The sequence below is a fragment of the Manacus candei genome, unplaced genomic scaffold (genome assembly GCF_025592945.1).
Source record: "Manacus candei isolate 608988 ecotype Guabito, Panama unplaced genomic scaffold, ASM2559294v1 h1tg000035l, whole genome shotgun sequence".
Classification (NCBI taxonomy): Eukaryota; Metazoa; Chordata; class Aves; order Passeriformes; family Pipridae; genus Manacus; species Manacus candei.
This window is the reverse complement of record NW_026138083.1, coordinates 7721710-7748703: the sequence shown is the minus strand read 5'-3', so window position 1 is coordinate 7748703 and position 26994 is coordinate 7721710. Positions and strand designations below refer to the sequence as shown.

The following is a 26994-nucleotide window of genomic DNA, read 5'->3' as shown; positions in this document are numbered from 1 at the left end:
CCCTCAGGAAGACACTGACTGTAGGAGAAAAGCAAGACCTCAAGCAGAGACACTCCAACTCCCCTGGCAAGGAGCCTCTTGTTGCCCATGACCCAAGGAATTGGCACAAGCACAGTGCCAGAGCAGCCCATGGGTGCTGGGAGCCCTTGTAGGCACCTGGAGATAGGAGTGCCAGCATCAACAGGGGGTTGGAGAGAGCCTGGAAGAGTTAAGAAATATGAAAATCTCTAGTCCAAAGGTATGAAATCTGAGGCTTGAGGAACAATAAACTGGCACAGTATGTGCTGAGAACACACAATCTGCCCTGCGTGTGCTTTGAAGCACTGGATCAAAACACCTGTTAGTAAGGAATTAAACTGTTCCTGTAGGCTTTTAAAAGCCTTGCCACATCCCACAGCTCCATGGCCCTCCAAGTGACAGCAGCATTCTGCATCTTAATAGTAGGATTTAGAGCCAATTCACAGGTTACTCATTCTGTCCCAAATCCAATATTGCAAGCTGTAGCTCATGCAATGTGATGTAGCACTGTCATTCCTCACAAAGAGCCTTGTCACCTTGCCATTCCTTGCATAGGTAGTCCCATTTTCAGTCTGCTTCTTTCAATGGGAAATTCATCATTGTAAGATCAGAAGTTCAGCTGTACACTGCTGGTCTACTCACTATTTAAAATTTTGTAGCAGAGGGACTATAATAATAAGAAAATCCACACTTTACAGAAAAGGTCAGCGTTTACTTACGTAATTTGATGCAAGATCTGGATGCAGATAATCAATTCCTGCAATAAGACAATGACAGAACAGAAACCAACGGTTACAACTTTCAAAAAAAATTTTCAGATGATTTCAGGACAAGATTCCCTTGCAACCATAGGAAAATGATCATGGCAAAGACTGTAACAGGGCACTGGTGTGGAATATACTCATTCTAATGGCAAATGTACAAATCCTAGTGGAAGGTATAACAGAAGCAGCAGATCTACATTCAAATGGGATAACCTGAGCTATTACATATCCAGTTAAAACATACAAAGAAATGGCCAGCAATCCCATATTACATTTTCATTATTTCTCTGTTGTGTCTCTCCAACCACAACACCATTATAAGCTCTATTCTATTTGCAATGAGAATGCCATATCATCATGGTTATTCTGATGAGAGATTATCTCCAATTTTGTAGTGTCCTTAGCACTAGATTTCTATGAAGAGACCCTTGTACCTTACTGATCCAAATGGTAAATGAGCAACAAAAGCCTCAGTGAAGAATCCTGTTATTCAGGCCGTCTTTTCTGGAGTTACTGGAAACAAATTATAAGGCAAAGCTTTCTCTAAAAGCTGTATCTGATGGGCATTCGGCTTAATTTGACCTGAAGCTTGAATAGTTTGCCATCATTCCCATCACAGTCATAATCTGAAAGCCAAGTCCCGCCTCTCTGGGATCAATGAAATTGTGACACATTAGAGATCATCTCTCCCACGAGATTGATCTTTCATCAATATACAGACCAGGTTGCTCAAGGCCTTATCCAACCTAGCCTTGAACACTTCCAGGGTTGGGGCACCCACAACCTCCCTGGGTAACCTGTTCCAGTATCTCACCACCCACACAATAAAGAATTTCTTCCTAGTATCCAGTTTACTTTCTTATTTCCACAAAAACCTTGTCTTAGGAGTAAGCAAACGAGGAACAGAAGTAAGTGAGGACAGATCTCAGTTGACCCTAGAAAACATACGTGGATTCAAATATTTTAGTTATTTATTTTTAATATCATTCTTTCTTCATAAAAGGAAAATATTCAAAATTTATTCCAAAGAAAAGTGTTGAGAGACTGCACAGAATTCCTGTACTTCAGCAAGGAACCCATAAGTAGAACAACTATAACTTCAACTGTAACTTTTATGTTCATCTTTCCTGAACTTAGCCTCAAATTAGTAATATATTTAGTATGCAGATCTTCATTGACATTCAGCATGAAAGTGTTTAATTATTTCAGCTGTCAAGTATGACTTTGAGAATAATGTAACCCAGAAAACATTTTCCTAAGTATTTTTTGCAGAGCAATTACATCCCCTAGTCAGTGCCTACAGAAGTTAAGGGGAGTTTTTACTTTGGCTCAAGGGCCATTACAGTTTGCCCTGGAAGATATCTGAGTGATATTGCAAACTACTTTTAATATTTGGATATCCATGCCTCGGTATCCCTAGTGAAGTCTTTCTATATCATATTTTCCCTGAAGATCTCAAAGTCTTTATGGAGGCTAATAGTCTCACCACTATAAGCAATCTAGTATTACTTTTTAATATTTTTTTTGACTTTGACTACATGAAAAAAAGCTACTTAAAAATATTAAATTAGCACTCAGTCTTCACTTACCATCATCCATAATTCCTATGGTTACTCCCTTCCCTGTGTATCCCAGCTCCCATGCTTCAGCTACATTAAGGTCAAGTCCAGGCGTCCCATCTGCTTGACCAGTGTTAATCTAATAACATCAGTGAAAAAGAAAAATAGCTTTTTTTACTTGACTGACATATTCCCACAGCAACGGAATTTTTCTTTATGTCTTTGCATGTACCTTTGGTACGGAAAATATATCCCATTTGTTTTGGGGTGCACATCTGTACATAATCATATCTACTGCAACAATGTAACTGTAAAAAACCCTAAAAAAACCAATACTGGGTAAATCCAATTTTTTGTGGTTTATAAGATTTGGTTAAAGACTGAATCTTTTGGACTCCAAAAAAGACTTTTCTGCTTAAGCATGTCAAGCCAGTGGGTCAATCCAGAAAAAAGTTACACCAATGGATTTTACAGAGAACTTACTTACGAGCAGGAAATCCTTTTCTCTTGAAAGCAAGGATCTACTACATAGCTTCCTAAATTTTTGTTATTTTTTATCACTGCAATATTTTGATGAAGTACCAGAAAAAAAATCCACACATTATTTTATCAACTCATCAAGGATGAAATCCCATCCATGCTAATGTGCCCCCATGCATCTGAAAACTCTTGCCTTACGAAAAAAACCCACAGCTATACTGGATGGATTCATAAAACGTAAGAAATGGATTAAGAGAAAAGAGAATAAGAAACATTGCTCTTAAGCAAAAAGACCATTCTAAAGTTAATGAGGCAGTACTGCATTTTTTAAGTATCATAAATAGATTGCAACATTAAAACCGACCAGAATTACTTTATCAACTTTTTAAATAGAAAAATCATTTTAATACTCATAGAAATTTCTTTACTTTCACATAAAAATATGATTTATCCTTTAAGACTAAAGACTTCTCTCTATAAAATATGACACATTAAAAATGAAACAATTTAGAAAAATATTAATTTCTTTTGACATTAGCTTGATGACAAATGATGACAAAATTCATCATTTTTCAGCTGTTCTGAGTCTGACAGAAGAAAATCAATTAATATTCAAATTTCCATAAGAAAATAAAACCCTAAACTTTTGCTAGCCAAGATACCAGAACTTTTTGTTCTATCCATAACAATATTTTACCTGGCATCAGATCAAAGATATGATTCATATGCAGTTTTAGGGATCACATCAGCACACCAGGAATGCCCACAGGACATCCATACAGTTCTCTTTCAAGCCTTCTAAGGACCTTTCCATTGACTGAAATGAAATTTAGCTCTTAAAACATGCTGGGTCTTCCCAGTATAAAAGGGGTACAATTAAAAACAACACAACAGAGGCTTGGATCCATTCCCAAGTTCTCGTGGTGTAGGTGGAAAGAACTCTTGTAAAACATTGCAGCAGCACAGATTGGCTTGAATGACAATTATTTAGGTATGATCAGTGTGATTTTCTTTCAAAACTTACCAGGTACCATTGCTTTGTAAATAAAGGGTCGTTCATGTTGATGTCAATGTCATTGATATCTCTATATCCTCTCTTCCTTCTGCTGAAGCCCTCCTGTTGCACAGCTTTCCTCACCTGGAAGAGTTAATTTTTACATCTTTAGCTCAACATTCTTGACCATGAAGCTTTTTTAATCTTTCTTTCATGAGAGATAAGGGTTATGAAATCACGCTATTTGTGTCTGTGTCATTCCTTTGCAACTTCTGAACTGGCGATTGATTTCAGTCAAAATTCACAAAGAGGTAGAGAACTTCAGGACTACTGCCAGCTATGAGGGAAAGGGACACTCAGAGTGTCTTATCTGAAGGAAAGCTACAACATGAGCATGTTTTAGACACCAAACAATCAGTGTAAGAGCAAGCCCCTATCCAGGCATCATTATCATCATCAATTTTCTTGCCATACTTTTATTTTTCATTGCCAGAACCTAAAATTATTTAACTAATTCCAAATATGCCACAGTTCCAAGCTGCAGACATTTGGTAAAATGAGGATGCAGGTCTCAACCGCATTTTTACTTTTTAAAAATTTTTCTCCAGGGCATTATCAAAGCATTAGATAGCCTTTCCTGCCAAAGAGGTTTGCTAGGAGAAAAAAATCTGGTGGTGTGCACTTTCATCATACTCCTGAGGTTCTCAAAAATGTGCCTTGAAAGTGACCTTCTTTCAGGGATTATCCTTGCAATATAAAAGTGATAAATAAATACACTGGCAAGAAAAACTACATGGCAAGAAAGCCACTAAACTGATCAAACTGGCTCTTTTGTAAGATACAAAAATACAGATTATGAAACACAAGTAGCCATAGTTTTTTTAGAAATCATTTGCTTTATGCACAGCAAATCCATAAAACATTTAAGCAAGCACTGTAGAAAAAAAGTCAGACACACAAATATCTTTGGAGACAGGAGCTTCAAATGCCATACTCACCTTACTTGTACCCATGCAAAAGAGCATTTCTAGAGGAGACTACTGAATGGTTGTAATTGGAGTTGTAACATGTACTAACATACAGACCTTGCAAAAGTGCTGTCAAGTTTGGCATACTCATTTTGTACTCTTCAGCCTAACATCTGAAAACAAGGTAGCATGAAGAGTCCCAGCATTTAATTTAAAAAACAAAAAGCCTTCTTGATCAAAGAGGAGTGCTTAAAACCATAAACTGAGTACACCTTGAGGTGCAGTAAGAAGGCAGTAAGCCCCCTAACATTTCCTTAGGCATGTTCTTGAAAAGAATGCATGGTTATTAAATAAATCTAATAACTCGGAGAACCTTTTCTACCTCTGTGGCTTTGGCATTTCAGATTAAAAATGCGTACCCAGGAGTTACATTACTGTGCCACAGCAACTCATATATACAGTGTCAGTCAAAATCAACAGAGGAGAAATTCATCCAAAGGCTAAATCAGATCTTAGGTCAGTTGAGTCATTCTTGGACGTGTCTTTCTGTCTCCATTAATTAAAGCAGGAGCCTCAAAAGACAGTGCTCAGTGAGGTGTCTAAGGTAGAGATTAAACTGGGATCTAACTGACGGGGGCTGAAAGCTATTTTCCTCAGAGCTGTATTGCTTCATTATAACCCCAAAAACCTAATACCAATTCATAGAGAGCAGGAAGGGGCACACTGTGCCCTGAAAAGTCAAACCTTTCTAACAATCTACTTGTATGAATTATAACTTCTTAACTAAAGATAGCAAACAGTAAAATATTGAATTGGTAAGTGCTTTCTTTTGTATGTGTGTTCACATATAAAAGTTCATTAAAAGTGTAGCAGATTGAAAGTAAAGAAAAAAACTAACATAAAATAAGTTTGGAAGAGTGACTAAGTGACGAAGCAGGAGCCACACTTTGTGTACTTAGTGGCGCCAGGTAGCTGTACAGAGCAAAGAAAGTGCTTGATACCTCTAAGATAAGGCTCAGTGATGCCATGGAGACAACAGAGCAATCACTTGTCATTATGCCTCCCTCCCTCCCTTCCCACCCCTGCCTCCCTGCTTGCCACTGCAAACCTCGAGCTGTCACCACAGAAGATAACTAGGAACAGAAGCCAGCCTTCATTCAGAGGGATGCCAGGGAAAAAGATTTCATGTATTCGTGCTCCCACACGAGTCTGCTGGCTCTGCAGGACCTGCTGCATTAAGGCACTGAATTAGGGTTTAGTACAAAAGGATTTCTACTAATTAAAAAGCAGTGTTGCGGAACCCTGACTTGTCTTTAAGACAACCTGGAGGAAAGAGGGGGAGCAATTTGCAGAAATAGCATGGGCTGGTTTCCCTCTTCAGGATCATCTCATTTGTCTGATTTGTTCCATCTTCACAACAAAATATAATTTACTTTTCTATTATATTACATTATACTATAAGTTCCTCAGACAAGGAAATATATCCCTCAAAGAGGTATAACCTTCTCTGAACTGAAACAACTCAGCAGGCTGTTTTCTGAATGTTTCAGTCAGAGAAAGGGCATATAGGATGTTACCATCCACAGATATAACAGCCTCAGAAATTACGGGTCCTCTTTTTCCACCATAGAAACAAGGGGGTTTTCATCACATTTGCAAATGACAAATCAAATCCAAATCATACAATCAAATCCAGAAAAAATTAAGCATTTTTGTCATGAAATAAATTGAAAGGTTTGGGTAAGGTCCTGGTAGTTTCTCACATCAAATTGCCTCATTCAGTTGCCTTGTAGGAAGATCTTGGCCAGCACGAGGTAAGAACTTACACTTCTCCTCATGAAGATGTGTACAGAAAGCAATAATCCCAAGAGCATGTAACATCCATACATTCCAGAAAAAAAATCCCCAAAGAACAAACCTGGAAAATGATAATGCAAATCCAATGATCTGAGCAGAAAACTGCTCATTTACTGCTGCAGACAGCTGACTCAGTAAAATCCCAGTCTTCTCACCAACTGGGTATCTATATTAGAAAAGCAATATTTTTTCCAGAGCTGAGAACTCATGCTTTCATATCTAGTCTAGATCAGGAGAGGGATGCATCTGATTCTGCTTCTATTTCTTGTTTTTCTTCTTAAAGAAACGTAGGCCTCCCCATGACATCAGTAACCAAAATGCATTTAAGTACCACATTGGAGGTAAAATGCTTCAGCAACACATACAAGAGACAACACCTCTGCATGTCCAACACTAGAAAAGTATTGGAAAAGATTCACTCCTTGTAACAGTCATAATCCCACCTACTTGTATGGAGTTCAGACCTGGAATCCAGCCCTCAATCCCATGCACCATATAACCTCATGACATCTTTTAAATACTTGTTTCTCTAACTGGAGCAGGAAAAACAGCATTCATAAGACTCAGGTTTCTGATAACAGTCTCTAAATGATTCAAGCCCGTGAAGCATGATACTTATTAGAGCCTAGTGAAGCAACAAGATTTTCTTACTAAAATACCATGAATTTTACCATCTCAAAATTAGGCTTATTTATCTACAGTAACAGCCTTTTGTTTATTTCATTCTTAATTAATTATTCCTTTTTCATTAGGATAGAGGATGAAGTAGAGATCAGAATCCGAGCATCTACTTTATTAGCATAGGACTAAATCATGAAAAAGTTACTAGCTGTGTAGTAAGTATGTAGCCCATGGATGATAAGATCTTTACAAGAAAAAAAAGGTTCAAGTATTGATTTTTAATATACTTGTACTTATGCATGGTGCATGAAGTCACTCGGAGGATAATAAACCAGCAGGATACCAATGCAGAACAAATTAGCAAAATAATCAATTGACTGCAATACTGCTCTGGGAGGGCCAGAAACCACAGCACTGTAACTGTGCTCCCTGCTCCCATGAATGCCAAGATAATCAGCTCCTCATTTTGATGGAACAGGGTTAATTGTACTGGTGAGCTCCTGCAGTTAAATGACTCTGTTATACTGAACATAAATGACAGATTTACTAAATTATACCAGTGGGTGTACAAAAGTACAAAAGTGGAACAGTACACACAACCCCAACCTCAGAAATCAAGAACTTCAGAACAGGAGAATTTGGGCCAAATTCCAGAGGAAGAAGGCAGTCCCAACTGATGACATCTAGTAGGCATGTCTGTCTTCTTAAAAAAAACCCCAAACATATAGCCATGAGTTGATCAAACAAAGGAAGTCACAGTTCTTTATTCTCTAAAGTCTCAGGATCAACACAGGTCTGTTCCTGAAAGTGAAGTAAGAAGTTAGAAACCCATAGCCTGTATTTTTGGAGAAGTCAGGCTGGTGGTTAGACTTAGGCCCCAAAAATTGAACTGAAGACCAACATCCCTTGAAGGTGGTTTGAAACAGTGTGTCCAGATGCACAAAGACATCATCAAAGAAACCACCTTCAGGTAGCAGAAACCTGTCCTGACTTTTGATATCATTAATTTCTGATATCCAAAGAAACATGGTGGCAACAAAAGAGAGAGGCAAAGAAGTTAAAGTGAGCCAGTCATATGCACAGCCAACTCTTTAAAAAGTAATGAGAATGGGATAGCAGGTGCATACAGCAGCTTTTTGGGGTATTATCCAAAAATGACATCCCCCTGCTTCTAAACCTCATGAAGAGTTAATGAGCGTGTCTTTTTCATCTCTGATTTCTTCCTAAGTAAACAAAAAGGCATTTAATTTTACTATTCACTCCATCCTCAGAAAAGATGTACATATTAGGGAAATACAATGTCAGAGAGTATCACCTATCTCACATTCTACATTTTTGTTAAAGCCACAAAGTAACTGAGTTTTGTGTGACTCTCCACCACAAAATGAAAGGAAAAACATTGAAGCTCCTCACTAGCAAAAATAAAGTACAGAACTACTTGAACTGTAACTAAAGTCAGATAAACCAAGCAAAACTGAAGCACTTTGAAATGGCAAAGGAGACAGCTCACTTCTATAACCTGAGGTGGTGAAGTTGCTCAACTCCATCCAGCCAATGCAACACAGAAAATTGATGCCTTTTGTTGTGACATGGTTGGATCCATCTACTTGAGTTCAATCTTTCTGAGCCTGTTTCATGGCCTAGAAAGAATGAGCACAGATGTCAGGGGCCTTGTGAGTGTCGCTGACCATCCAATACTTACTAATCAAATGACAACTGCTCCTCTTAAGCAAGCTAATGACTTTCAAAGGCTCTCATGGATCTCTCCACACCTAGCAATGATTTGCTAAACATATGTGTTTCTGGAGGATTATTCATAAGAGCTTTCAAGTGCCTCTTCTACCGTACCCATTAATCCCTGGGGAGTGTTCTGCACAGGGACTCTTGCCCGAGGATATCTTGCCACTCCTCGGCCGGTGCAGTTTAGAGCCACTACAGCAGAGACGTAGCAGCTGTTAAAGCACAAGCCCTTAGAAACTTCAAAGTTTATCAACCCAACCTTCCCCACCACTTCTAATCAAAGCACAGAGGAAGAAATTCTTTTTTTCAATTTAAAAATCTCTTTCCATAAAATACTTGCATAACTCTTGGTTTATATGCTTTTAAATGGCTATTTTCATAACGACAAACAGAGACTGTATGAGAATTGCTTTGGTTTCTAGGAAAAGTAATGTCCCCTTAAAATAGATCCCTTTATCATTGTTTTTAGCCATCCCTCTACATTGTTGTTACTTTTTAGTTTTGTTACTAGTTGCAACGGAGTCACTGGATATCAAGGACCTGCTGGGGTTTTTTGCTTATTACACTTGAATGTTCTGGACCACTTCTAATTTTTCACTTTCTCTAACCAGCCCCATTTGCCTGCCCAAACACTTCTAAGCTTACACAGACCAGCAGCAGAACCTAAAGTCTCTGGACACTTATGCTGTCTCCAGTCATCCTTCTTGGCATGTCTTCTCATTTTTACTTGACTTCACCTTGTGTTCTTTGAACTATTTCTCTATCTCTCTGGACTTGGTATTGCAAAATATCACACTTCCAGGTGAACAGAACAGGGACAAACAATGCATCATAAACTCTAACAAAAGACTTACTGATTGCATTCCACAGGAAATCCTAGCATAGCTGGGACTGCTCATTAACTTCTCTGCAAAAATTCATGGAAAATCATAAGACCAGAGGTATGGCCATTAAGGAAACAGCCCCAGAAGTTCATCATCAATCAGACAATAGTAAAATATGAAGCTGAACAGCTTAAGCTCAAAGGTTCCACTCAAGCATTAAACTTTCTTGATGGAAACACAATTTAAAGGACTCCGGATTCAACCAGGTTTATATGTTTTTAAAAGAATATGAAAGAACTGACTTGCTTCTGCCTTATTTCGTGACCTTTTGTTTTCCTCATATTATTTCAGTGCTTGGTAAATAAGGAGCTTTCAAAAAATAAAAGAAGGGGAAAAGAAATCAATATTTTTGTCCATTTAGCAGGCCTCTCACAGTTCAGTGACATTCAGGAAGCAGTGAGTAAAGAGACAAGGAATCAATGTGTAAGAGGAGGCTGCAGATCATATTCAACCTGCTCAGCTAAGCAATCAATACCTCCTCTAGCTTCTACTTTGAAATGCAAGTGAGCTGTTCAGACTGCAACGTAAAATGAATGCTGAGCATGGATGGGCTGCAGTGGAAAAAATGCCAATTGGATAAAACCAGAAATTTTCACAGGATCATGCCCTCTTTGACAACATTTTTTTGCTTTAGGATAGAATTTATTAAGGGGAAAGACCAAGACAGAGAAAAAGCCCTGGATATCTTGATATGCAGTGCACTGTCTCAAGAACAAGCTTCACACTTCTGTTCTCTCCTCAGTTTGGCATGAGGGACATGTTAGGATCTACACTATCACAGGTACTGGCTATTCTAGGAACTCTGTTTCCAATTTTTTTCACTGCTTAGATGAGCCAACATGAGAGGAGGAGCATTTCTGAAATCTTAAGATACTTCCAAAGGAATGAAAACCTGCTTCTTATTCTATATAACGACAGAAGAGACAACATCTTATTGCAAGACAGCAGAAAAAAAGAACAGTTAGTTACAAAATCAAGAATCTCTGTAAGAACTAAATTCCCTGGAAATGGGCTATAACCACATCTCTCCAGTAGATCTCGGGAGCCTGCAAACCACAAGGACACCATAGCAGCAGCCTGTGGGTAAATTTTGCACTTTGCTGTCTCACCAGTCACATGGGTCACAGAAATGATCAGCCTCTCCAAATCAATCAGAATAACCACCCCTCATTGTGGATATAAACAACAGCATGCCTGGTGACAGAAAATTGGGCCTCATGCATGTAGGGCATTATCAACTGCAGATCCTCCCTTCTTAGCTGCAAAATTAGTTTCTGCAAGTCAGTTTTCCCTTCTCTTACATCCCTCTGCCACATGCTGCAGGCCTTTCCTAAATCACCATGGTTGGAAAAAAACCCTTGCCCTCTTCTTTCTCAATAGTAAGTCTTCTCATGAAGCGATTTTCTCTTATAACAAAGGCCATCATCAACCTTTGAGGTGACAATCAAAGTAGGTCTAAGTTACATTCATAGCCTCTCTGTGGTATAGAAGGGTTTTAGTTTAAATGAAAATCAGGCCCAGCTCATCTTTAAGATTGCAAACCTTTTGGCTATATCTGTGCAGCACAAAGAAGAAAGGTGCTCACATGACGCTGAATCTTCTGATTTGATTATTCTCTCTGTAACATTTTTGACTGTTTTTTATACCCCTGGGCAGTTGGCCAGCAAAGGACTTCCCTCCTACTTCACAACAGCTCACTGGTCCTACAAGGAGATATGTACTACATAGTCCATTCTTTATAAAGCCTCCTTTTAAAAGATTCCATTAGTACAGTTGCTGCTTCCACACAAGCGATGAATATCTGATACATCCCAAGAGAACAGGAGTGCTCACAGGCTAAAGATTCCTCTAACTCTGTTGATTTTAAGCTAATTTATTTCACAAAGCTAGTCTCCAGATAAGTGAGGACCATGAGAAAATATCACTTGGAGAAAAATCTGCACAGTTTGGTTTCTAAGGGAAGACTCAACTGACAACTAAACTTTTTATTGAAGTGTACCTTGACTTGCTCTGACATGGAAGAGACTTCTTGTAAATGCATGAATATTTGTGCTAATGCTCAAACACATTTGAAGTCATAAAGCATCATTTGTAGCAGCTTTACCTCTAACTTCATATATTTTCTTTCCCAAGATGCCAATTTGCTCTACAGACATTAAGCGTACTCTGTATGGACACACTGGAAGTGCTTCACAAAACACCTATGTAGGTCTGCATCATCATTTAGGAAACTGAGTCAGCAGAGGATGAGACTTTAAACTAAGTCTGCAGCATATGCTGAAAATAGACTCCCTGATCTCCAAAGTGATTCTGCACTTAAAAACTGCCTTCTGTCCTGTGCTGTAACTCATCATACTTCCATTTCATTCCCCACAGCCTCCTTCCCACTCAAATGTCACCTAATAGCTCATCACTCGCCTTGAAACATCTGCTTGGAAAAATATAACATGCATTTTTGCTCATGGAATTACTGGCATGGATTATCCCCTTTGTGTGTTACAGTAAATACACCATAATGTCACACGCATTGAAGAGTTGCCATGTCCTTCATGTAATTTATTTTGCTCTCTACTTGTACTCTTTTTCTAAATACCTTCTGAGTCAAGAAACCAAACATATTTATGGAGCTGCCCCCCAAGCCTAAGACAGTTTTCAGTCATGGTAACCATGGCAGGAGCTGTTTGGGACTCCCCTCATGCTGTGGGACTTAAAATAAAAGTTTATTTCAGCTACCTCTGCTCCTTCTGAGCAGATGGACACCACTGGATCCAGTGGCAGTGAAATATTTTCACACAAAATTGTTGCCAGAATCTCAGCTAAAGAACAGTTTCTCAGAATAAAAATTGTATCATAGGTCTAGGAAGAAAGGTACTCAGACTAATGTCAGTGCTGCTGTCCTACAGGCAGTGCATGAACCAAGTTGAAAATCAATCTAATATAAATTAAGAAATTCTGAATTAAAAGAGTTATTTAAAACTGGCTCTGGGTCCTCAAAACCTGGAGTCATGGGGTGACAGTGAAGAAAATGTTGGCTTCATCAGGCAGAATCTAGGCTTTCTCTAAACTGGTTTCAGGAAAGTCATAAGTGCCTTTTGATCTCTTTTTCCTGGCTGCAACGCTGTGAGCGCCCTACAGAACACAAATCTTCTCTTTTGTAACCTCTTCTGCACTGTCATTGCTCAATACAATTTTTCCTTTCCCTGTTTCTTCTGCTCTGCAAGCAAATGGTGCAGTTTGAAACTGGGGAGAACACCTCCCAAAAAGGCATCTGCTTTGGCCAATGTGGAAGGGAGCACCTCTGCATAAGGAGAGGAGGACACCACAAACAGCCACATACTCTTCCTCCAGCAGCTCCTGCAGTCTGACTCAGATCCCCACTGCACCACGCCGATAGGTTCCTAGCATGGATTACTGCTCACTGCTGTCAACACCTCCCAGCCAGGTGGTAATGACATCTGCAGAAGGCCCATTTAGCTTTAATAAAAAGCAAAGCCTGCTTTTACAAAGCTGCCTGCCTGGAGTGATATAGCAACAACTGCCAAAAGAATCTAAGCTTATTCTAATATTTCACACCTGTAATACTTAAAAGTTCAATGTTCACATGAGTGGTAGTGATATATTAGCGAGCCTTTCTTGTCCATTTTTAACACCTTCAGAGCTCTGTTGCTATCACAGTGGAGATGAGAATACAGAATTGCGAGCCACTGACCTTCCTAAAGTGCTGTCTAGTGGGAATTACATGGGCTGTACAATGTCTTCTCTCAGGAAATTTCATAACTAGAAGCCAGACACAAAACAGAAGCCAATCTTATGACAGAGGGAAAACTGCAATTATGCTGCTGCTCACATTCACATACTTGCTCATGCACCCAACAGCGGAGTAGCTGTTTATAGCACAGCTACTTCTTTATTCTATTACCATAAATACAATGAACAGAAAAGACACTGGAGCTTGCTCCCATGGTTGCCTTTCTCAGCCCAGTTGGAAGTAACTGATGATTTATATTGACCAGGCTGTGCAGGTTGCAATTATGCTTTTTCAGTTCTTTGATTCAGATGTTTATGGATCCCCATCACAAAATATGTTAATAAAATCAGCAGAGGGTTATGTGTCACTGCTGTACAGTACTGGGTTACCAGAGTAGAACTGCCAGGGACAGGCCATCTGCCACACAGGAAGCATCAAAACAGAGTCATTTCTAGAGAAAAATTTCTGTATTAAAAAAGGGGAATAAGAGATTGGTTTGCGAAAAGGAAAGAAATAGCTGATGTCCTATTATTTTGGCCTTTGTCCAAATCACTTTTTAATTTGATACTTTTAAAGGACTGAACTTGATCCTTGTCAAGACAATGCTATACGTCAGAATCCTTAATTTTAATCTTCAAATGTTATCTTCCAATTCCAGTCTTGGAGCCTGCAGAGTGCAGTTGCAGAGCTCGCCTGGTGCCCAGCACCATGGCAGAGAGCACAGCCAGGGCAGAGATACCCACATCAGGACACTTTCCCCACCTCATCCCAGAATCTGGCTGTTATCATGTGGCAAAAAAGCATCCTTCTGCCCCTGAACTCCTGAGCTGCCCAGCGCTTGGCTTGGGCAACGTACTGAACACACATTTCCCCAGGCAAAGCCTGCAGCTCTTTTCTTGACAACAGGGGCACCAGGTCATGAGCGATTTGGCAAAGGAATCACATCTGGTATGAGACTGTAGGCAGGAGACAACACAGAGCAGTGGTGGGGTCAACAATGCAGGGAGAGATGCATAGAGCTGGTCCCAGCAAAACAGAGCACACAGAGAAGGAAAAACCCGTGAAACAGAGACAAGTACTAACATGCTCAGTTTATCCTAGATGACACTGTTCTCTGTGACAACACAGAAACACGGCATCCCCCATCCCTGGAAGTGTTCAAGGCCAGGCTGGATGGGACTTTGAGCATCCTGGCCTAGTGGGTGTTGGAACTAGATGATCTTTGAGGTCCCTTTCAACTCAAACCATTCTGTGATTCTAAGGCATGGAAGTGTGGTCTAAGTATTCTCTATCGGTTTTCTCTGCACCTCCATTAGTAGAGAGGCTTTTTACATCCCTGCCCATGTTTTCCAGCAGCCTGTCCCACTGGTTGCTGGCCAAGCCTCTCTGCAAAGCATGTCTGCACAATTAAAATTCTTTTCAAAAGTCTTAGAAACGAAGGGATTTCTGCCTCGATTTCAAGGGAACAAGTCATCTGAGTGGTTCAGATTTGTCACAAGCCCCTCTATTTATCCACTGCCTAAAGCAATGTAAAGTGGGCCCTGAAGACTACAAAACTCATTATTAATTGCAGCTGCATGTGCACTAGGCAGGGATTTTGGTACCAGAATTTTCCCTAGTTCCCACTGGATCAGAGCACAGGCTGGTTTAAATGCAGTTATAAAATGATCATCCTGTTGCAAATTCTTTGAACTATTGCTGCTTTTTTTGGCTAGGAACGAGGAAGTATCTTTTCAGTTCAGTTATTAGCATAAAATAATTAGACTTTGGGGTATATTTTGCTCCCAGTGCACATACATAACTTGCATTAATATTAATAGGGACTTCTCTATTCACACGCATTGAAAGGAGCCTGTACCCAAAGGGACTGAGAAAAGCAAAAGCATATTTAGGGTTTAGTCTGTCACTGAAGATTTCCATAGATTCCTATAAACGGCTATCCTCATCATACACTTCTTTCCCTTTCTAGTTTATTTCCATTGAGACAAATGTTTAGCAAATCATGGAAGGAAATAATTTGCTCAGGATTCTCACAGCAGGCAATCAAAAATTATGCACAAATTACATGAAAATCACTCTTTGTGTCCAAACTTTGAGACCCAATTCATGTTACGGTTTCCACAGAGCAAAAATGTAACAGAAGAGCTTTCCTCATGAAACTGTATTTCTTTGGTATGAGAAGTGATGAATCTCTGGTTGACTCTAACAGTGCCTGCAGTGTGCACATTTAGGGGCTCCTCATATTTCCAAAAAGCCAGAGTTAACCCGTGTTACAGCAAGCTCTGAAGAAGTGCCTTGAGATTACCAGAACTTCCCAGAGTAAAAAAAGGGAGATTTAGGAAAATCTACTACAGCAGAAGGATTGATTTTATGGCAGTTCAAACAGATGCCTAGATTGGGATAGTCTTGCATGTCTCGGGCAAGACTCTTTACTATGTAGGGCATCTCATCATTCCTCACTTTTCTTCCAGGAAGGTTCAACTCTGTTTAAGTTATTCCCTCTTGTTTCATATCGCCACACGCCACTCTGGACTGAATTGCAAATGAAATCAGGGAAATGTTCTAGCTTAGAAAGAACTTTTTTAAAATGCAATCATATTCCCTATCCTAACACCAGCTATCCCTGCAACAAAAAAAGTGTGAATGGTGTCAGAAGAACAAACAGTAAGAATGGAAGAAGCAGAATGCTTAACTCAGGAACACCACAGAGAAAAAATCAGGTGAACCACCATAGTGGAACAACAGTGTATGTTTGGTATTAAGCTTCTTGGCTGAGATTCAATTTTCCAGAAATGCAAAGACCCAGGTCCTACCTCCTCTGGCCCAATGGTAAATACAGACTTACTGCGTTCATTTCAGTGAAATTACTTCAGATTTTCACTGCTGCAAATTGGAGAAACATCTGTCTCTTGTGTTTACTACCATCCCTGTGAGGAAAAACACTGCTAAAAGCCTCCCTCCAGTTGAATTCCAGTTTGAACTTGCTGAACTTGTGAGGACAAATTATTATTCTTTGCTTCAGGGGAGAACACCTGTTTCTGAAGAAGTAAGCAAATCAAAATATACAACCTACTAGGTGAGGAAAAGACACTAAGATATTGAGGGGGAAGGAGTAATCAGGGATGCCCAGAAGAGGTGCACCCTACCAAGACAGAGCAGCATGCAGAGCTTTGAAAATTGGTACATTCAGGCACTTCAAGCAGCAAGGGCACATGGACATGACCTAGAGACCTCCTAGTGCAGAGAGGATGAAAGCATAAGCTCCTCACACCTTACATGAGTGTGTAACTGAGGTCATGGTTTGGTCAATGATGAAGAAAGCAGATGTTTATTTTGTCTTTCTTGAGATCTGTTATGAAAACAGAGTCCTTGAAATGTACTGTGTTGTTCAGAAAAACTTATTTGAGGTCCTTATGGAAAATAGAGCTGAAAAGAAAAAAACCCCACTTTTCCTGTTAATCTTCACAAGAAAAAACAAAGGCAGAGCTGAATAAAGTTCTCTCCTATTCCCCCCTCATATGTCCCCTCTCAATTTAACCCAGGATTTGACAAAAAAAACACACATAAACTTCAAGCAAATTATTCATCATGTTTTTCATTAAGATCACTAGCTCCTCTAGTCAGGCTGAGTAGGCAGCTGCTGTTTCAATCAGGCAAAACATATTAAAACAGGTTTGAAATCACCTCACAAAAAGGATAAAAACTGTTTATCATTTTACTTCCCATCTCCATCTGAGTGTAACGCACTCAAAGATAACAAAACCCTGGCCTGGAGGCGTTGCTGCAGTTTGGGATCGGAGCTAAGATGTCGTGTCCTTGTGTTCTACTTGATGCTCCTGGTAGCTGGGGCAGGAGAACTGCAAGGAGCTAAATGTCAGACACCCAGGAGAGCTCCGGTTTCCATGAGCAAATATTAAAATAAAAACCTGCAACACCTACACAACCCTAATTGCTAAGAAATCACTGATACACCTCTCTGACAAATAAGAGATGTACCTTCCCCAGTTGATCAACACAAGTTTGGGGTCAGTAGTATAGTCTAAAAAGTTGGTCTAAGGAAGTACAAAGACACACAATTCCTCAACTTCCTGCTTCTTTTCATCTGAAAATACAAAGGCAAGAGGCTGTTGGATTTTACCTTCTGAGAAACACTGCATCTGTGTATTTTAGATACATAAACTGAAACATGTTCACTCAAATAACTTGTGCAAAGTTTATATAAAAAGTGAGTTGTTCACTGGACAGCAAAGAATGAAACAGTAAAATAAAAAATGTTACTTAGGTTACAGTCTCCTGAGCACAAAGTCTTCTCCCTCAAATCTCTATTAACGCCAGAGAAGTTTTCTCCATCTGCTGCTGCTGTTACCCAGGATGAAGAAGCACCTGGGGAAAGCTGGAATGAGCCATGGGGAAGCAAGGACAGGAGCAAAGGCAGGACCACTAGTACTGGATTATACCCAGGGCAAATGACTCCATACAATTCTGCTATTATTTTATGCTTAGATAGCCTCTAGCACAGTAATTTCCCCTGAGCCTCCAGATCATGCATGAGGAAACACTAAACGACAACAGTAATTACAGTTTAAGGTTACTGTCCTTTGTCTAAGTCTTCTGGGCTTCAGAGGATCTGTGCTAATCTCTGGGGTTTTATTTTTTCCCCACTGTTCTCATCTCAGTTTTCTTATTGCCCAGGTGTTATAAAGACTACAAATGACTATAATCCAACCTCTTTTTTTTTTTTTCATCCAGACGGTAAATTGGCCATCTCAGATCTACTTCCACTTTTGCTCTGCTTTGCCATTTGACCTTTTGGAAAATTTAAAATCCTCTTCCTCCCTTCATTTCCAGCACTTGTGAAACACACATAATCCATATTTGAAACACGCTTTGAAACCTCTAGTTAAATATTTAATTTATTAAATACTGTAAAAGACCAGACATTATTTCAGATGAACAGACAGATCATTTCAGTGGCAGATCTGCAGGTATGAAGTCATCAAAGCAGTCCCTTTCTCACTGTTTTCTATTTTGTAGGCAGGCAGAAAGTATTTGGGAAGATTTATTTGACTTTCTGGCTCACACTAAATTATTCAGTGTTTGCAAGTCAGGTAGGTAATTCACCTTGCACACACTTCTCAAGTGCAGTGCTAGTAAGGAAACCACGATGAATAGATTTTTCTGACAAACAACATCCTCATGTAAACAGCTGTCCTTTCAGAAATACATCCTCTCCTTATGCAAAAATGTTCATGAATGGCATGACACCAGCAGATGTCAGATTGACTCATACTCCTAAAAGCAATGTCCTTTTTCATACCTGTCCATCTGGAATTTGCATTTCTTTCATACATTCCAACTTTCTTCAAAACCTCACTGACACATGAAAGTGAAAACAATTCATCATTAGACTACAAATTCCACTGAGACTGCATATGGTAACGCTGAAATGAAACAAAAAGCATTTTCTTGCTATGGCAAGTTGCTCACCGCATACAAAGTTTTCATCCTTAAAGACGACTACCCAAATCCAATCGTTTCTATTTTTGTAACGCCTTTTCCAGGTTTTTCTCCAGCTAGTTTACAGGAAGTAATTAAAAAAATACTATTTATATCTTACCTTCTGTATATCTCAAGTGAACTACTGGGGTTTTTTTTCAGTTTTCAATGAATTATATTCTGTGGGTAAACTGCTTCCTCCTTTGGAGGACTCAGCTCCCATCACCTCCTCAGAACAGAGTTCAAGATGTTAAGTCTGCTCTTACAGAGGAAAACCTCAGCCTCCTTTAATGCTTTTAAACAAGGCAGGGTGAGTGGAGCTCCCCTGGATTTGTTTGTGAGAAGCTCTAATCCTCACAGTGGCACTGCTGCCTTTTAAGTTTGTTCTTAGCCATTTAGAGTCAATTAAGAAGAGCAGTGAAGTGAGCAGTTAGATACCCATTTCTATGAGCAGGAGAAGGCTGGAGTCCTGGCTGATCATCAGATCCTTGTTTCAGAGGCTGTCTTCCACTAGCTATTTTTCCTTGCAAGAAACGTATTTTTCACATTGTGGAAACTGGAGTCAGACCTATGGAGATCCAGAAATAGGATGTTCACTTGGAAAGAAACAATGACACTGAAGAAAACAGTCAAAAATGACCATGAAACAAAATTTATAAGGTTTCAACTGAAAATGCTAAACGCTTTTTTCCTAAATAAAATTATTTGATGCTATAAAATATTTTTTTGTGATTAAGTATATCAAACATGAAAATGTAGATTCTATTTATTTGTGATTCATTATCAGAAATATAATGGGTTGAAGTCTTAAAAATATTTTTTCTTTGGGAAAATAGTAATTTTAGTTAGTTGTTGTTTGTCCAATGAAAAAATTTTCATAAGTTTTTCTTATAACATGCCCTGCACAACTTGGGGAAGGACCCTTGAGATTTATGGGACATGTATATGGTTAGAACTGGAAACAAGGAAATTAAGGTTGACATGGGTGATTCCCTTCCTCTTTTCAGGAAATAAACAGTCCAATAGCAATCAAGGGAATTATTCCAAGAAAACCTCATGTTCCAAAACAAATAAAACATATTCCAGTGAATGTTTTCCCAGGAGACCATCACAGTTGAGAAAGAAAAACAGAGCAAGCACTGTACAATTAGGTCAGTTATATCCTGACCTAAGAGAATTAGCATTTTTGCCCAAACTCTGCCAGAGATCTTTGTTGCCCCATGGTAGCAGACCCAGTAGATGCATGAAGGTTTTACAAGATTCAGCTTGTCTGGAGGTAGAAATAGAGTAGTTATAATGGTACCTATGAGGAATCTCACATTTTTAAGTCACTGTGTAGTCACTGACTAGACTGTGTTTTTTCCAAAGCCCAGAGTAGCTGGAGCTGACAGCTCCTCCTTGTTTTGCCAGGAGAAAAATGCCTCCAGACGCAATAGCCCTGACTTTGGTGGAACCACAGGGAGGACAAGAGTGATTCAGAAGCTCTGCAGGGCAAGGTTGGCTGAGTGCCAGGGAAAGCAGCAGCCTAACACAGAAGATGGGCTCAGCATTGAATTTATCACATTTGCTGGATGACAAAGCCAAGTTAGATGGCAACAAATGTAATCGATCTCTCAGACTCCAAGACAAAACACAGGGCATCTCCATGCCCCAGTGGCTTATTCTATTTTTCAGGTTCTTGATGAGGATACATCCAGTGCATGTGGACTTCCTCCAAAGAAAAGGGATAGGAGTGTGAGGAGCTGGCAAAGAAGAAGAGAACCAGGTATTAATGTGGAACACAGCACTGCAGTGTTACATAACCTAGAGTCCAGTTTAGTGATACTGCTGTGAGACCAGGAGCATAACAATAATATTTTGATCTGCCAGGTCTGGTTCTTCTGTGAAGACTTCACATCTGCAAGGCTCATGAATCCCTTACATGTACTCCTCTGTATCAAGAAAGATAAAAAGGATGAAGACAGACTATTTACATTTAAGAAATATTAAACCTACACATAATAACAGTGTATTTCTAACCAGCACTCAGACAGTGGATGGCTATCAAAATACAACATAAAGCTGTATCTTCACAGAAATATGGCCATTCAGCTATCACTTCTTATAAACAAAATTGTAATATTGACCACAGTCCATTTATAAATGTATGGGACTTACACTCTACAATTAATTAGGAAAATTATGTACCATGGAGATGTTTAGGTATTTCACAGTGCTTCGTTCTACCCAGTTCTGTTCTCTCCCTCAATATGGAAGTTCAAAAGTCCAAGAAATATTTATTCAACTTCACTAAACCATGACAAACGTATTAGCATTTTAATTACCATTGGCTATTCTCAGATATTAAGAGGCACCCATTTGGCTAAAAAGCCATGTTCCAATGCAGCGTCAAACAATTACTGCAGCCAACTCCTCAGAGATAACTTCAATCTAAACCTTTAATTTATTTCCACTGTGTCTCTAAATACTGCAAACAACTTTGTAAACGCCTTTTTCTATTCACAGAACACATAAGCATACAAGCAATGATTTCTCAGATGTATTTAAAACTCTTTGTTGACTTCTGGGCTATTGAGTTGGTGGCAAAAAAACCCCCAACCCTTAATATTATACTTAAGATAATGCATACACACTATGAAGATCTGGAAACACAGAACGCTTGTAGCAACCGTGTTTTGGAAAAGGCTGCAATAAACCAATAGACCAAAATGCTGTTCAGAAAAGAAAACACTCATCAAATTTTAAACAGTAGAGTATGTTGAATGGATGCAATACATAACATACTTATTGTGTGATATAGTAGCATATGCCGTTGCACCAATTCTTTTAGCTCAAGTCTCTCAGCAAAAAGGTGATGGGGCTTTTAAAGTCACAGCCCTGTAACACAAGCCCTTGTACAGCATGTTCTGATAGCCCCCAAAACTACACTAAAAAATATTCCAGTCTTATGTTGTTATTGATTTAACTGTACCCCCATTTATTTACTGTCAATGTCATATACGATAAAGGGTTCTGGTCATCTCACTGAACACATAAGAAACCCAGTCAACTGTTTTAACAGTTGATTTTCTGAAGACAAGAAAGAAGAGAAATAAACTGTCATAAATTTATTTTGTTTCACTCTAGAGCTACCATCTCACAGTCTAAAATACATGGGCATCATATACTATCAGGTACAATATATTAACTAATTCTATAATCTTCTGTTATATGTCAAACAATGTATTTGCAGTCTTTCAAAAGGGTTTAATGCAAAGGCAGTTTTCCAGTCTCTATATTTTCTGTTAGGCTTTGAGATTTGCCAAAAGAAAACTCCAAAATGTCTTGCATTGTTCCTGAGGAAGCTTTTCTAGCATAAAATTTACTTGTACTGGAAAGAATAAAGTACATCTGAAGACACACATTTTCTAAACTGAAAGTGAAGGTAACTTTGAAGACGAAGGAAGGATACTGAGGTCCTGGAGCAGGTCCAGAGAAGGGCAACTAGGCTGGTGAAGGGACTCAAGCACAAGTCCTATGAGGAGAGGCTGAGGGAGCTGGGGCTGTTCAGCCTGGAGAAGAGGAGGCTCATCACTCTCATCAACTCAACCTCATCACTCTCTACAACTACCTGAAAGGAGGTTGTAGCCAGGTGGCGGTTGGTCTCTTTTCCCAGGCAATGATCAGCAAGACAAGAGGGCATGGTCTCAAGTTGTGCCAGGGGAGGTTTAGGTTAGATATTAGAAAGAACTTCTTTACAGAAAGGGTGATCAGACATTGGAATGGGCTGCCCAGGGAAGTAGTGGATTCTCCATCCCTGGAGATTTTTAAAGAGACTGGATGTGGCACTGAGTGCCATGGCCTAGTAACCGCAGCGGTAGTGGATCAAGGGTTGGACTTGATGATCTCGGAGGTCCCTTCCAACCCAGCTGATTCTATGATTCTATGAACTTGCACTTGGCAGTCTGAATTCTGTCATAGCTCTAATGTTGTTGACTTGGTCACTTTTGAACCCCCACGTATTTTGCCCTCATCAAGCAGAAGTGCTCCCAGGTCATAACTGACTCTTCCAAGTCAACCCCAGCTGTCCTGAACTAAGCCCTGGCAAAAGAAAGGGAAAGGGCCACCAAGGATCCAGTGACAGCCCAGAGAGGGCTTCCCTTCTTTTCACCAACACGGGTTGCAGCTGGTTCAGGCTTCCCAAGGCAGAAAGGCATGATTATCATCAACACTACTCCTGTGGATTCCTGGATTCAGTGAATGCTGAGACACTCATGACCTCCAGTGACTGTTAGCTCATCAAAGTACTGCATTCCTTTTTCAAAACCAAACCAAACTAGTCTCAAACCAAAGTAAACTTCTGCATCACACTGGGTTCCATGTTAATTCAAAGCCACTGGCCTACACTGTCCATTCTTCTCTACATCCTACTAACAAAAACCCCCAAACCATGTACTCTCTGCACTGCCACTGATTGTAATATAATATTAAACAGACCCCTCTGAAGATCCAAGGCTGGAAATTGCACAGACAAATAACAAAATCAAGGTCTGCTCCACAAAACCGAGACTCTATTCATCAGGCAGGAAACAACAGGGAGACAGGAAAAGGCAGAGGGAGACTGAAGTGATGCTGTAGTCAAAAGAACAGACATCAACAATAAAGCAGAAAACTTAACTAATGCCAATTCACAGGCACCAGAGCAGAGGCTGAATGTGGTCAGCTGTCACAACAGGTTTTTGTAAAAGTACTGAACTTCCACGTGGTAACAAGTGGTTTTGAGGGATAAAGCTCATTCTACTGCCTTACCCCACCTTTCCCCAAGTGTCACGTTCAGCAGTACGAAAATGATGCAGTATGTGACAGGAAGCAACTTCAAGAGGTCACCTGAGCCATCCCAAGGCTGCAGGGAGGAATCGGCCACATCCAACTCAGCCGTGATCACTGCCTAACCTTGTCTTAAAACCAGTGAATATGTGGACTCCCCAGCCACCAGTCGCACCAGGACTCCAGTGCCATCACTACTTTTGGTTTTGGAAAATTCTGCAAGAATCTGCACAGCACTGCCTTTGCTTATCAGTAGCCAGCAGTACATTCATTTATATTTTTTTCTAATAGAAATAGTTTTACCTTACACTGTAATTTCAGTTATACAGTATTTTTATAAAAGGCATTGTATGTTGGAGTTTGGTGCTGTTTTGATAGTCTGTTATTTTATTGTGTGCAGCTAATGGTGCTTTTTGATATAATACAGCTATGAAAGATTTCCAACATTCTTTAACATTGATGTTGATGGCTTGGGGTTTTTTCTTCCTGTCTTTCTAGCAACAAATAGAAATAATAGATCAATTAAGCTGAGCTTTTACATTGTGCTGGATATACTTGCATTTGCTCCAGGAGCAAATTATTTGAAATATTTAATGTTGCATACTTAATAGTGTTGTGATATTTTACTTCAAAACTGTATTGTACATCACAAATACAATACACCTATGCAGTCCAAATACAAGCCAGCAATGCCACACTTAGTATGAGGAATTTAAACTCAGAAACTGAAATTCTTCAGCACATGCTTAACACACTCACACTGCAGTGAAGCGGACTACCGCGTCAACTTAAGTGACAGCTTAAATATCTGAGTAACTCTAGGCCTCTTTATTTTTTTATTATCACAAAAAGAGAGTTCTTTTTATTCGTATTACAGAAACTGACTGTTACATAATAATTGTGATATCTCAATTAAAGAGCAGCTAAGTACTTTACAGCTGGAGCCCCTGTTGGTCAATTAAACAAAACACAGCTGGGCAGGCTTTCCATGAGGAGTTAGACTCCATCAACCTTTGCTGGGCAGGTGCAGAGTCTACAAAGGCCAGGGACAACAAGAAATAGGACTCCCTCAGATTCAGTTTTCTAAAAGCAATCACAGGTAATTCAGCAATCACTATCTGCAGTGACAACAGCCATGCTATGTGTATACTGGACTCATGAACCAAACTCATTGAATTTCTGACATATTTCTTTCAACATTATCACAGAAACAAACAATTTCATGACCTAAGGACTAGTTTATCCTCTGCACTCCGGAGGCACAGCAACAACCCCTTACTTCTGTCTTCAGTGCAAGAATGGCGAAGTAGTGGGAAAATATTTTTCCTCACTTACCAGACACTTAAATCTCCTCTTTGCAGCCCTATTGATTTCTTGTTTGGAATGACACAGTTCATATAACTATGAAGCATGTTTCCGACAATTACTTATCTCTGCCTTTCTGGCAGTAGGACCCTTTCTCTTTCTAGGTCTGAAACACAGCTTGAATTCCACCGTCCCACGAACTGAACTCTAAGTGACCTTTTATTTAACACTGTGCTGTAATCTCTGCTGCTTCTTTCATCTTATCAGATAATAGTGCTCATGAACTTGCACATTTCAAGAACCACCCACCAATATCTGCAAAGGGTCTAAATATCACTAAGAAAAAAAAATTAAAACATTAAATTCTCTCAGCAATTAGACATACACCAGATCAATTATCAGATGATATACAGCTGTTAGAGTTTCCTCAAGAAAATAATCTTTTTTTTCCTTTCAATGCTTGCCAACTGGCTCCATTATGAATTAGAAACACAAAATCTTCAAAAAGGGTCCAAAGCTGTATGGGAAAGCAAAACAAATACAGTTCAAGATGGTATCAACCTGAAAAAGTTAGTAGTACAAGAAGAGGCCTCCCTCTGTGAACTGGAAGAGACTCTTGGAAACCCTTCCTCAAATACACTGGATAAAGCATAAGACAACCTAAACCAGAAACAATAACCCAAGGATCCATTTGTGGAAGTCACTGTCTGTTTTCTGCACAACATGCTTCATTTTTTCAGGATGACTGATGACAAAAATTTCTTCAGTTCCTATTTGGTAAACAGGTTGCCAATGCAGCTTCAATGAACAGTGTGTAGGTTTGAGGGTGGTTGGGGTTTTTTTCCAGCATTGCAAAGAAGACATTTCCCCTAATGAGTTTTCCCTGGCTGTTCAATACTTATTACAGGTACTTAAGCAGAGCTTTTATTACCTAATGTTCCATTTCCTACCAAAAGGATAACACCAATGCTCATGTAATGCTGCCCTATAGTCTCATAAAATTGATGGCAGCTCCAAACTTTTCCTGAGCATAATCCTACCAGCATGCCAGCCCATGACAGCAGATATTACAGCAAAATGCTAAATAGACTTCACTGGGAAGTCAGTCACCTCTACCATCTGCAATTTACAAAAAAGAGATGAAAACATGAAGGGCTTTTTGTCCTGCCATTCTCCCCTGTCTCTTTATCCTAAAGAACACATCCGTAACTCCCTGCCTGGCAGAGAACTGAAGCCTCCCTGAAGAGTTGAGAGTGGTAAGTCTTCGGCATTACATTCATTTGTGTTTATCTCTACAGTGGTTGGAAGATTTGTATGACTCTGGGGTCACTGCTGTGGTGAACTGCACAGAAACTAAGTCCTCTACTCACAAAGGAAGCCAACAGCATGATTACAACAGGGCACTGGCCCTTTTTTTTCCTGCTGCACCTTTGCTTTCAGGAGCAAACCAAACCAGTGTTCTTCTCAGAGGGAGGAAGCACCCTGATATACCTTCCAACCTTTGATCAGAAACTTACCGGGGAATGAAAGTCACCAGCACTGGTCAGGAAGTTGAGAAATCATTACGTGAAGCATGGGAAGGAGTAAAAATGACAAATATTGCCATTTTAATAAAAGTAACTGTAAATAGCTCTTATTGCTATGCTCCAGGGACAGAATGTTGCCTGTCTCCAGTAACAGAAGGCTAGAGAAACAAGTTACACATCCAGAGCAATTACAGAGGTCTGATCAAAGCTGCAAGAAAAGCTCTGACA

The 26994-nt window shown here is 39.6% G+C and overlaps 1 protein-coding gene across 1 annotated transcript in view; it reads right to left on the bottom strand.

The window, feature by feature from the left end:
* Window positions 1–26994, bottom strand: part of PCSK2 (proprotein convertase subtilisin/kexin type 2) — a 103453-nt gene that overhangs the window by 51258 nt on the left and 25201 nt on the right. Inside the window, exons 3-5 of the mRNA XM_051792684.1 lie at window positions 3846–3959; window positions 2372–2480; window positions 738–775 (exon numbers count right to left, since the gene is read on the bottom strand). Coding sequence (XP_051648644.1) covers window positions 738–775; window positions 2372–2480; window positions 3846–3959 — 261 coding nt within the window. The remainder of the gene's footprint in view (window positions 1–737; window positions 776–2371; window positions 2481–3845; window positions 3960–26994) is intronic.